This window comes from Magnolia sinica, chromosome 10 (genome assembly GCF_029962835.1).
Source record: "Magnolia sinica isolate HGM2019 chromosome 10, MsV1, whole genome shotgun sequence".
Taxonomy (NCBI): Eukaryota; Viridiplantae; Streptophyta; class Magnoliopsida; order Magnoliales; family Magnoliaceae; genus Magnolia; species Magnolia sinica.
Window position 1 is genome coordinate 57641938 of NC_080582.1, and position 12799 is coordinate 57654736.

At 37.0% G+C, this 12799-nt stretch overlaps 1 protein-coding gene across 1 annotated transcript in view; it reads left to right on the top strand.

Moving 5' to 3' along the window:
- LOC131216858 (protein OS-9 homolog) overlaps positions 1 to 12349 on the top strand; it is a 28264-nt gene extending 15915 nt beyond the window's left edge. Inside the window, exons 2-8 of the mRNA XM_058211448.1 lie at positions 710 to 786; positions 5883 to 6086; positions 6170 to 6241; positions 9126 to 9241; positions 9314 to 9380; positions 9466 to 9572; positions 12001 to 12349. Coding sequence (XP_058067431.1) covers positions 710 to 786; positions 5883 to 6086; positions 6170 to 6241; positions 9126 to 9241; positions 9314 to 9380; positions 9466 to 9572; positions 12001 to 12169 — 812 coding nt within the window. The 3' untranslated portion in view covers positions 12170 to 12349. The remainder of the gene's footprint in view (positions 1 to 709; positions 787 to 5882; positions 6087 to 6169; positions 6242 to 9125; positions 9242 to 9313; positions 9381 to 9465; positions 9573 to 12000) is intronic.
- The last annotated feature ends 450 nt before the right edge of the window (positions 12350 to 12799 follow it).

Sequence of the window (12799 nt, forward strand, 5' to 3'; positions counted from 1 at the left end):
TGTGCATGAACTGTCAAAGTTGTAAAGGTTAGCATGCAGAAAGATTAAAACAGTACCTTACCTGATAAAACTAAATAGAATGGGTCAAATATTTATAGTAGAAATCATAAAACTAAACACGAATTGTATTTTCCCAGTGGGATACCCATATCGATAGTTCTAAAACTTGGTGATTCAACTTAAAACTCAGCCAAGTCAACACTAGTTAACAGATTTTGAGCGCAGTCGCTAGGAAACTCTCTTGTAACTGTGACTCAGTCCCAAATCGACAAGACTCGTTGAGTTACTGTCATCACATTCTTCGTTATTGTTGTCTTATTTGCAGATGTTTGATTTGAAATGGCCTCCAAAAGTTGGAGCGTATCTTGTTTGCTTCCACCTACTTTATATTCTTTTCGAAAGGCAATTCTACCAAAATTTTACTTAGAAAATCTTAAATAAAATATTAGTTCTGCTAATGGGTTCTGGGTGTTGGATCATACAGCGATCTGTGCTTGATTGCTTTCGCTAAATTGTTTGTTCTAGGCCTGGTATCATACGTTGAGTTGTACTTGAATGTCTTCTATAGCCTAACTACTAATACTTGTGACGAATTGCTTGCCATATTTCTTACCTATTAATTTATATCTTTTTATTTGATCATTCACCAAAAACTTAAAAATCTGTATAGTTTGTTACTTCTAATGCTCCTATAACTCTTGAGTGTTAGGTGGAACATTTGGGCGTAGCTCTCGTGAACCAAAATACAAGATTGAATTTCATCCAGCGGACTCACCTTTTCATCCTGTAAGTGAACTTGTAACTTCAAATTTGCTCTGATACTTGCGACTAGCTACTTGTGCATCTTTATATCTCTAGAGTACTAACATGTTCACTTCAATTCCACCATGTCATTTGAAAAGTTCTCCAATATTGGTTCGTAGATTTTTTTTTTAATGAATAAATGAGTTACTTGTGCTTTTTATGCCTTGTGCAAATTCCAATTCATTTGTTGTATTGGTGCTAAGATTTGTACTTTAGAGGAATTGTTCAAAAGGGGAAAAAATATTTTAATTTTAGAGGGGTTTCTTGTGAACTTTATGCAGAAGAAAGCCAAGCTCTAATTGGACTATTTGGAATGAATACACAATGGAATTCTCTGGTCAAACTAATCAATATCCTGACTTCAGTTATCTATTGATAAAAACAGTCATCTCAGGGGCATTAGATTCTCTCGAATCTTGAAGGGGAACAATCAGAGGCAGGTAACATGTACAACATCATAGTTTAAGTGGTTTCATCAATCAGAGGCAGGTTGCATGTACAACATCAATATCCTGACTTCAGTTTTCTATTGATAAAAACAGTTATCTTAGGGGCATTAGATTCGCTCGAATCTTGAAGGGGAACAATCAGAGGCAGGTTGCATGTACAGCATCATAGTTTAAGTGGTTTCATTGCATGTACAACATCATAGTTTAAGTGGTTTCATAAAAATAAGTGGTTTCATTAAAAAAAAAAGGAGATGAGGGAGGGAGGGAGGGAGTCTCAATGATCAAAAGGAGAAAAAAAAGAAAAAGAAAAAAAAGAAAAGAAAGGAATGGACCAGGTTTCACCAAGAAAGGAATGGACCAGGTTTCACCAAGAAAAAAAAAAGAAGAAGAAATGGACCAGGTTTCACCAAATATTGGATTGTATCGGCAATATGTCAGTACAAGGTGATATTTTCACATTATCAGATGTTATATACTATTTGGTATTGATGATACATTTGATAGTATCATCGGTACTTTCCCATGCGATAGCCCTCTTTTGTTTTTTCTCAAAAAATTTCCAAAAACTCTAAAAAAATCCCCTTTTCTCAAATCTTTTGCTTTTTGTCCATTCTTAAAGTAATCCCGATCAATTCTCTTCTATTTTTGGAGAAACAACTAGATTATTGTGCAAAAATCGAGATTGGATAGCGAGTGGGCCTGATTTTCAAACGATGAGATTTTTATTTTATTTTATTTTAGTCCTTTATTTTTTGCTGTAAATCAGTGGAATCATAGAACTTAGATGGGTCCATGATTTTGCATGTTTTGCGTGCTCAATCATGGATATCAACCTTCGATTTGGGGATTTGGGAAAATGGGAGAAATTGAGGAAAATTCAAAATTTCCTCCGTTTTACCCTTTTACATTGCAATTAGAGTATGAAAAGAATCACATTGGACATGTTGGAGGCTGATTTACAGCTCAACAGAGTTTTTGGATTTTTAAAATTATTTTTAAATTAAAAATATAAAAATAAATGTTAAAAAAAAAAAAAATCTTAAATTGATAAATGGTTAGTTAGCCTTACTTTGCAAGTGTTTGTAAATTTTGGTTGATCTTAATATCAGTTACACTCTAATTTATGAATTTGGAGAAAATCTGAAAATTTTTCCATTTCACCCATTTGAATTGCAATTAGAGTATAGAAAAATTAGATTGGACAGTTTGGAGGCTGATCTACCGATTGGCGGAGGTTTTTGGACCCTATATAAAGAAAACTTATTATGTACATTTTTTTTTGGTGATATTTTGATTTCTAAGTGTATAATGATGTCTTTTTTAACATCCCTTAAAGTTTCATTGAAAATTCGACCAGTTTCCTAATGTTTCCCCAAAATAGCGATATATTATGCGATACATCTGATATTTCCCATTGCGATACTCGATGTGTTTACGTATCCCAAGTGTGCGATACATCCTTCGATACTGGTACTAAAAACATTGATTAAGACTTGATGACCTATGATCTAATTGAAGTTAGGGCCTTGTTAGAGTGGAATGGAGGGAAAAGGGCTCATGTAACGGACCCCAATTAGTTGGGATAAGGCTTAGATGATGATGATGATGATGATGAAATAGTTAGATCAATTGTAACATGTGTCTTACAATGCTTATGTAAAGCCAAACCAACTGTACAACTCCTTTTTGGACTGGTTTAGACACCTATTGTCAACAATAACTAAGAAGTAAGAACAAATGTAAACTCTACTTTTGGACTCTCAAACTCTCAATTTGCTGTCCAAGTTGATTCGGCAAGTGGTCCTGCCTAGTCATGAAAGAGACAAAAAGGCCTGGAGAACTAGATGTTGGTATAGTGAATTCCTAGAAATTAGGTGATAGCTTAATTTCTCTGAAAGAACTCTTAAAACCTTCTCCCCCTCCCCTACCCTCCCTTCCCTGGTTTACCCAAGCTAAACTATTCAACTGAAGTTGGAAGGGTAAGTCCCATTGCCTATTTGGTTGATAGTTGTTCCTTTGAAGCGATCTGATAAGATCCATTGGTCATGACTTATGGACCGATTATGCTATCTGACCATTGATACTCATGGTCGTAAAAAGATAACATGGCCATAGATCTAGTTGGTCAAGAGAGATTCCATCACAGGGGCCATACGGACCATGAGGCTAAACATGTGGATTATTAGCAGAATTTGTATTTCAGTTTCATATTTCTCAGGAAACAATTCTTAATCAGTTTCCTTTTCTTTATTAACTTGTTCAACATGTAATGTTGTCAGTAAAACTAAAATAGATATGTAGCAAAAGCACAACCGAGGGTCATTTGGAAACCAATATCGAGCAATTTTAACACTCGAACACTTCTTGTCACACACAATACTTCAAAATTTATGTACTCCTAGTGATGTCTTGGAAAGTGCTATGAGGTGGATGCTTTTAAGCGATGTGTTAGCATGGTTTACAGACTCGACGACTTGGACTGACTTGTTTGGTCTTGAGTCGAGTTGCAACTCGCCCGAGTCTTGGGGTGACTTGGGGGTGGGGGGCGACTCATGGTATTGAACTGGATCGGTTAGTACCAAATCTGAATAGACTCGAACAAGTTGTGTTGGACTTGTCTGAGTCTTAAAACCATGGTGTCTAATCATATTCAATGTTTGAAATATCGGTATTGTGTTACGTATCACACCCTTAGGATACAGATACATATCAGTTATCGCATGGGATATATCAGTTGTATCACGTAATGCATTGTTGTTGTTGGAAACATTGGGAAATTGGTCGAATTTTTCAATGAAACTTCAGTGATTGTTAAAAAAGACATCAATACATACTTATAAATCAAAACATTACAAAAAACAAGTGCACATAATAGGTTTTTTGTTTTTGTTTTTGTATGGGGTCCTAATCTATGCACTGTCTAATTGAATTGATACAGGTATATTTAAAGTATATTCATATAATTTATAAATGTAAGAAGACGTGTGGAAACACAAGCAATACATTCAAAAGTAAAAGAAGAATCACTAGATCATGTTACATACATGTTTGATTTTATGTTTGGACACAAAGATTGCAACCGATTTGAGAGAAATTTGATTTTTTTTTTTTCAATTTTCAGCAACTCGGCCCATCTCCTCCAAATCTCAAAATCGAAGCTCCTAATCCATGATTTTTCATGCAAAACATGAAAAAATAATGGATTTGTAACAATTTGACATTGATTTATATGTATAAAAAAAGGATCGAAAATTGAAAATGCTCACCAGATCGAACACGTGGGATATATCCCACTACTTGTACGTTTCGTATCGCACATGTGGGATACAAGATATATCGTGGGATATATCGCCTGATATCATCGATACTTAAAACACTAATCATATTCTCCATTAATTCCTCCTTGAATCTTTTTCAATTTCTTTAATACGTATATTTTTTTTGTCAGGTTGAAGATTTCTCACTCCTTGCCCTTAAGCTTGCCTCATTTCTCTACTTTTCTTGGTGTTGAGGATACTATTCATTTGGACTCCCTCCAGTACTCTAGGTTGTTATTTTTATTAGAAATACATATCCCACTAAAGGAAAGATCACAAGTCTTATTATTTTGCTCTTTTGTTCTTTTATTGGGGTTTTTTCGAATCTTTAAGATAACAAGCGATGTTCATATTATTATTTGTACTGTTATTTCTTGATATGAGTATTGATGATTTTCAATGTTTATTAAATGATGTTTTTAATAGTTTAGACTACTAGATTTTGATTAGAACCAAGTGCATGTTCTTTTATTTATTTATTTATTTTTTATTATTATTATTTTTTTAATATGGCAAAAAATGTTTCCCTTTGATATTTGGGGTTGTTTGGTGGCTTGTATTTGATATGCATTGGCAGTTACCATGAGTATCCATGTGAATTGGAATCATTGGTTGTGTTTGACATCTTGTAATCGGATTCCACTAGAATCTGGCAATCTGGTAATCGGAATCACTTGTATTTGGAAGCCTGTAATCGAAATCCATTGGAAATTGGCAATCCGGTAATCGGAATCACCAAATTGTTTTTGGCAGCTTGTATTTGGAAGAGAGTGTGAGAAAGATGACTGTGACTTGTGAATTGGTGGCGATTGGAATCCATGTGAAATGGAATCATATGGTTTTATTGTGATTTCAAAAAAGTGCCTTTTGGTGTATTTGACGTGAATTGTATTCTAATTCACATAAAAAGCACTCCTCCCAAATGCACCAATTGGCACCGATTCACGTCGATTCACACTGATTCACGCTCCCAAACAATCCCTTTATGTTTTTATTATTTTCTGCTCCTTTTTTTTTTTGCGAGATGTTTTTACTTTGTTTCTCAATTTATTTGTTAAAAATAAGTCATTTATGTATGGAAGTTGCTAGATTTTGGGAGCTTGCCATGGCAGAAACTTTAGGGCACTATGACACTTGGCACTTGTGCCTTGTGTCTAGGTAACATTGGTGTGGCTCACTCATGTACTTTTCAGCATGATAAATAATTTAGGAGATGTGTATTTTTTAAAAGATTTCTCTCTAGATGTTCCACGACATGTTGGCAATACAAGCTACTAGCATGACGAAAGGTGGTGGTGCAATTGTTATACAGGATGACGACCAGGAGTCCCTGGTGATGACCAATATGAAAGGGCAGAATTTTTTGTGTTTTTTGCCTATGGTCGAGGAAACTAAAAGTGGAAAGCCATTCCCTCAACAGAACATGAGCAACATGATCATGGAATCTGACAGGCGGGTAAAGTTGAAAACACCGGATGAGCTGATGGAAGTGCTAACAGACCGATGCTTACTTAGAGTGAGGATCTATCTCCCTAAATATTCTATCTTTTTCTTTGACTTCTCATTCGCTGTTGAATGATTTACATTACTTTGATGCAGCAAGAGGGTTGGTGGTCTTATGAATTTTGCTATAAGCAACACTTAAAACAACTTCATGTGGAGGATGAGAAGGTAATTTTTATAATGTTATGAGTTTTCATGAACCCATTCTTTGACCAGCGGAAATTAGATAACACTTCTCTCACTAAGATTGTGTTGGATGCATTATTGAAATAAATTGAAATTATTTGTCCAACTAGCAGAAGGACATGATGCATGCATGAAGAACCCACCCCGATCTTCCTAGAATGACTTGCATAATGATCAGAGCAGCTCTGATGGGCTCCACCATCAATGAGGCATAGAGCAAAATGTACATGGATAGGACAATCCCAACTGTCCATGGATACGAGTCCAATTTGTGACTTACCAATGGCCCTGTTTAGTGGGTCCTTTCAACTATCGCTTGTAAATGATCCATCGGACTGGGTTGTAGCATTGCATGTGAATTGCCATTGGTTAGGGTATTACATGTCAATTGCCATTTCGTTACTTTTAAAGTCGGACTTGAAGGAAATGTAACTTCCTCATTGTGAAAACCATTAAACATCATAAGTTTTTGGAGTCTCCACTTAATTAAACTAACAATCACGATTTAATTCTCTCATCATCCAAATACAATCATTAATTGCATAAGAATTTGCTTTCTTGCATATCATTTTCTTTAGCATCTTATGGAAGGATTTATGTAACTTCCTTAATTGAACCAGAAAAAGTAGTAAATATTCGAATTTCTGTCCCGTTTCAGTAATATAGTCTGTTCTATATTTAAATCTCTATGTTGGTGTATTTCTTGAATTAAGCTTTAAACCATTTTGCAAAAGGGCATTATAAATTACCCCTTCGGTCAGATGCGATTACACCTGTACACCAAAAACAAGCCACATGATTCCTATCGCAGAGATAACACTTCTCTCACTAAGATTGTGTTGGATGCATTATTGAAATGAATTGAAATTATTTGTCCAACTAGCAGAAGGACATGATGCATGCACGAAGAACCCACCCCGATCTTCCTAGAATGACTTGCATAATGATCAGAGCAGCTCTGATGGGCTCCACCATCAATGAGGCATAGAGCAAAATGTACATGGATAGGACAATCCCAACTGTCCATGGATACGAGTCCAATTTGTGACTTACCAATGGCCCTGTTTAGTGGGTCCTTTCAACTATCGCTTGTAAATGATCCATCGGACTGGGTTGTAGCATTGCATGTGAATTGCCATCGGTTAGGGTATTACATGTCAATTGCCATTTTGTTACTTTTAAAGTCGGACCTGAAGGAAATGTAACTTCCTCATTGTGAAAACCATTAAACATCATAAGTTTTTGGAGTCTCCACTTAATTAAACTAACAATCACGATTTAATTCTCTCATCATCCAAATACAATCATTAATTGCATAAGAGTTTGCTTTCTTGCATATCATTTTCATTAGCATCTTATGGAAGGATTTATGTAACTTCCTTAATTGAACCAGAAAAAGTAGTAAATATTCGAATTTATGTCCCGTTTCAGTAATATAGTCTGTTCTATATTTAAATCTCTATGTTGGTGTATTTCTTGAATTAAGCTTTAAACCATTATGCAAAAGGGCATTATAAATTACCCCTTCGGCCAGATGTGATTACACCTGTACACCAAAAACAAGCCACATGATTCCTATCACAGAGAAAATTTTTATGGCTGGAGCTTTGACCAATTGCAACCTTCAATTTAGTGCATACTATCACCACCAGTACTGATGGTCATGGAGCAACTTTCTCTTAGCGTATGAATTTGGAAACTATGTTTGAAACGTAGCTTTCTTGGAACCTGTGACTTTAATTTTCTAAACAAACCTCTCCCATAAAAACCTTGCCAAAATTATTTTCTTGGCTTGTGCTGAATCTTTCATCAATGAGCAATTACATGTTCCTCAAGCGGAAGATAGCCAGTGTACTTGGGTTTCCAGACTGGTGAGTGTGGCCCGTGGTTCAGCAATATAGACCATTTACATAGGTCACACTAACATTGAATATGATCTGTCACTGTATTTCTCTTCTTAACTGTCTACTTGTAGGACACAAGTTTGAAGGGTAGGTTGTTTTCTCAAGGAGATATTTGGGGTATGGTCCATCCTTTGTGGGCCTCAAGGGAGACCAATTGTCTAGTTCACTGAACAGCCCCACTTGTACAAGCCAGAAACCCAAATATATTGTGCATATCCTCAGGTCGATGATCCTATATTTCGCCCTCACCAGTGTGTTCAGGAAGACTGTATCTTATGACATGGTTGCCTGATCGTTTTCTTTTTGGAAGATCTTCTCTTTTGACATCACTTCAGTGGCTGCTCTTATTTGTTGTTGGGAATGTGGTGGGAACTCGCCATATTGACCAATGGCATTCGATCATGAGATCCTGGCTATTCATCATGTTGGGCCCATTGTGTATGTGTGATGGCCAAAAATCAGGCCTGCCCATTCATCAGGCAGGTCACCGTATGGAAAGATCGAAGTTCAAAAGGATTGACCAACATTATGAATTCGACATACATGTGGCCCCACCTGATAACAGATGGTCCATATTCAACAATACATGCGGCCAACCTCTTGATCGACCTCCCTGATTTTCAGGCTATTGCAAACAGTGGGGCCACCTGATGAATGACCTGTATCTCACATGCACAGGCAGGGGAGAGTAGGATTCCAGATCCTAGTCTCACCAAGTGCACTCTTACTTGTGTTATCATCTGCTGGATGATCATCAACTCATTTGCCTGCTCTCTATTTAGAGCCTTAGAATTCTACTGACTTAGCAGACGGCTTTGCTGAGAACAGCCTGAATTGAATATTCAAACACTACAATATTTTGCAAGAAACGGAGTTCATATTTTTCTGTATGTGTGTATGTGTATGCACCCATAACCAAGTAAAAAAATAAAATAAAATCTGTTACATTGTATTTGTTGCAGATCGTGCAAGAGTTTGTTTTGGGTGTATATGATCCCGAAGCCACAGCTGCCTTCAGTGAGAACCGGTCTGATGTTTCAACGTTGAAGGATCCTCGCTCAAAAGATGCTGCTCAAAGGTACGTGCTCACATCACCACCCGCTTGTAGAGTTTGGTGGGACACTGATTAGTTGCAAAAATTTTCTAATAGGTATCATGCTCATGTGCACACGAACGGAACCATCTGTGACCTCACAAATCAGCCTCGAGAGACTGAGGTATAAAAGAAATTAAATGCAGTTCCAATTACTTTGATTTGCCTTTCTGTTACACTTTTTATATGCCAATTTCTTTCTTCCACAGGTTAGATTTGTATGCTCAGAACCAAGGTTCTTGATCAGTTCGATAAAAGAAATATCCACTTGCAAGTATGCAATCACAATCCATTGCCCTTTGCTTTGCAAGCATCCGTAAGTTCTGATACCCTTAAATCTCCACTCTCTCTCCTTTTCCAAAGATTTCGAGGATTGTTTTCCATTTGCAAAGGTAATGTTCCAATAAAAGAATGATAAGAAGTAATAGTGTTAGAGTTTTCCAATGCGACCACCAAAATATCATAGTTTCCAGAGGCACTCAGTACGACAAATATCATGAAAAATACACTAAACGATATGATTGTGATATTTTCAAAATATCGGAAGATTTATATTATCATGAAAAATAGTAAAAACCACAAAATTGTTATATAAATATATATTTAAAATTTTAAATATATTTATTAATTTACAATAAATATTTTATTTTTGGCAAGATTTTCCAGATAATATCCATAGAAAAATATCGAGATTTGAAAATCTCGCAAGAAATTTCCAGGCCACAAACAAGATTGGTCACTGTGGTGCTACTGAAACTGAAAGCATCATCATCGTTTCAAATGGCACATGAGTTTTGCAAAACTGATGTATAATCCTTTCAAATGACACAATATAATGTTGTGAAGACTTCAAAATAACAGATCCATTGCACCACTACTAAAGGAAAATGCCAAAATGGGGGAGCTGTTATGTAATTTTTTGGAGAAAAGAAATATCAATTTCTGTTTGACCTGGCAATGGTGCATGCTGGGCCCACCTTTTAGTAGTCTAAACCGTTCATCTTTATATGCCCAAATATCCCCCCTAACAGGTGATCCATCTGATAGTTGGCTAGCAGATGTACAATTACCACTGATATTCCATATTTAGTGGGGGCTAATTGGTAGGCTAAGCGACAATGTGGCTACTCACATGAGCAATTTCAGTCACCAGAAGGTGGACCCAAATGTACTGTTTGTTGGGCTGAGAAAATTTTTCGATACTACGTTTTATTTTCTGAAAATGGGGCATTTCTAGGTTACATATTTCATTGGTTAGGCCTGGAATATTACTGGGTATATGTTGTGCTATTTTGATTCCATTCTATCAGTGGAAACATTTTATGGTAGCAAGAAGTTTTTTTTTTTTTCTAACATGAAGTTGTTTTTATTTTAGCCTGATGCCTGCTGAAAAGAGTGGTTTCATCTGACTTGTAACTTCAAATTGTGGCAAGTACATTGGAAGTTCCAATTTGCTGAGGTTGACATGCTTTGCTAGTCCCAATATGCAAGGGAGGAGACATGTTCAGGACCTTCCCATACCCACTGTGACAAATATCGTTGATATTTTTAAAAATATCTGAATATTCTTGTGACATTTTGATCAAAGGATAATATCACGAGATTTTTCAAGATCTTGGCAGTTTTAATTTTTCACAATTTTATTGCCCCCCCCCCAAAAAAAATCGTTTTATACCTGAACTTATAAAATTTTAAAATCATTTACTAAGTATAATAGATATTTTAATATTTTATTTTCAGCAAGATTTTCCGGATTATATCACGAGAAAAACATAATTATAAAATATCCCAAGAAATTCCTGCTCTGAGAAGTCGTCGAGAAGGAAATTTGTCACTATGCTGATACTTATCACGTTTTGTTTTGGGACTGGAAAAGTGGGAAAATGAAAATGATGCAGGACAATTAACCACTTGCTCTAAAAGCTCGAACCTATAGAGGATGGCGAATTAATCCCTTAATCTCATAGCCCATGCACCACATCGCATGGGTTAGGACCTCAGTTGAACCCCCCTCGTGGGCCCCACATCACATGGGTACTGCCTTACATGAGCCACCCACCTTATACGAGCCACCCACCTCACACGAGCCACCCACCCTAAGTGTGCCCCTGCATCCCACAGGCAACCCCACTCGAGCCCGGTGTGAAAATGCCCATGTATTAGAAAGCCTGCATAATGCTGGTTCTGTTTTTTAAAAATTTTGTCATTATTAGTGCAATTTCAATCTTCCACAGCCACAAAAGCAAAACTCATGCACCCAGTTTCCTTGTATGTCCTGCCAACTTGCATTAGGTCCCAATGCTAGGGCTGCTAATCGTCAGATTTCCCTGATGATCTTGCGCATCTGGTCCAACTAGGTCCCCAGTTTGGATCTATATTTGGGGTCCATCAGGTCATATCTTGGACCAAATTCTAGAATCGTATTGATAGTTGGGTCAGATCTAGGTTGACCCTGGTCTGATCCATTTATGGTCACGATAACAATCAATCTCTATCTGTCAATGGATTAGATGACTGAATGACCTGGCAGACCTAGTCTCATTTATATCGGGTTTGGACCCACATATGGGTCTATCAGGTCGGATCTGGGTCCAAGTCCAGGGATCTGACACAATCAGGTCAGATCTGGATCATGACCAAGTTCCGGCCTGTCTAGACGATTCTTGATGCTACACAGATAAATACATTTGTTGGTACCTTGTATTCTCATTTTCCTGATGATAAGCTTCATCAACTCATATCAGGATGTTTCAAGAAGAGAGGCCCATATGGCAAAGCATCAACTGCAATGAACTGCCCTCAGATGGGAAAGGCGAAGAGATGGAGGGAAGCTTCGAGGATCAACGGATAACAATGATCACGGATGCTGGAGTACCAAATCGTTATGACATGGCGGAAGGGTACGCGACGTAAGCTTTCTCTTCTTTAATTATGGAGAGAATATTTTGTAGGTTCAAATTTAAATAGTCGTACTGGGATCCACCACATTGCCTGTAGAAACTAGCAGAGCCAAATTACACTGCTGCGGCCTCACCTTCTTTGTATCTTTACGATCATAGTGTGATAATGGATCTCCAATCGATTCTTGTCTAATGTCATCTTCTTCTTTTTTTGCTGGGCTATGCCCACTTAGGGCTATCAATGGGTACCGGACATACCTGACCCGATTTTAATGAGTCTAGATCCAAATTTTCCGACTGTTCAGAAATCAAGTCCGGTTTGGGTATCACCTTTTGGACCTGGTTAAAATATCAACTTGGAACCGATTAAAATCGGATTGGGTCAGGTCTGGCTCATGTCTAATTATTTTTTGTTGCAAAATGGATTCCAACCCATGGCTGAGCGGCATATACTGATCATTCAAGCAATGGAATGAGGTTTCCTAAGCCAGATGGATTACATGAGACCCCGGCCTCACCCAAGATGGTGTGTCCCTTACCGTGGGGCCCACCTTGATGTATGTATTATGTATCCATGCTGTCCATCCATTTTTCCAAATCATTTTAGGGCATTATTCCAATAATGAAGCAGATCCAATTATCA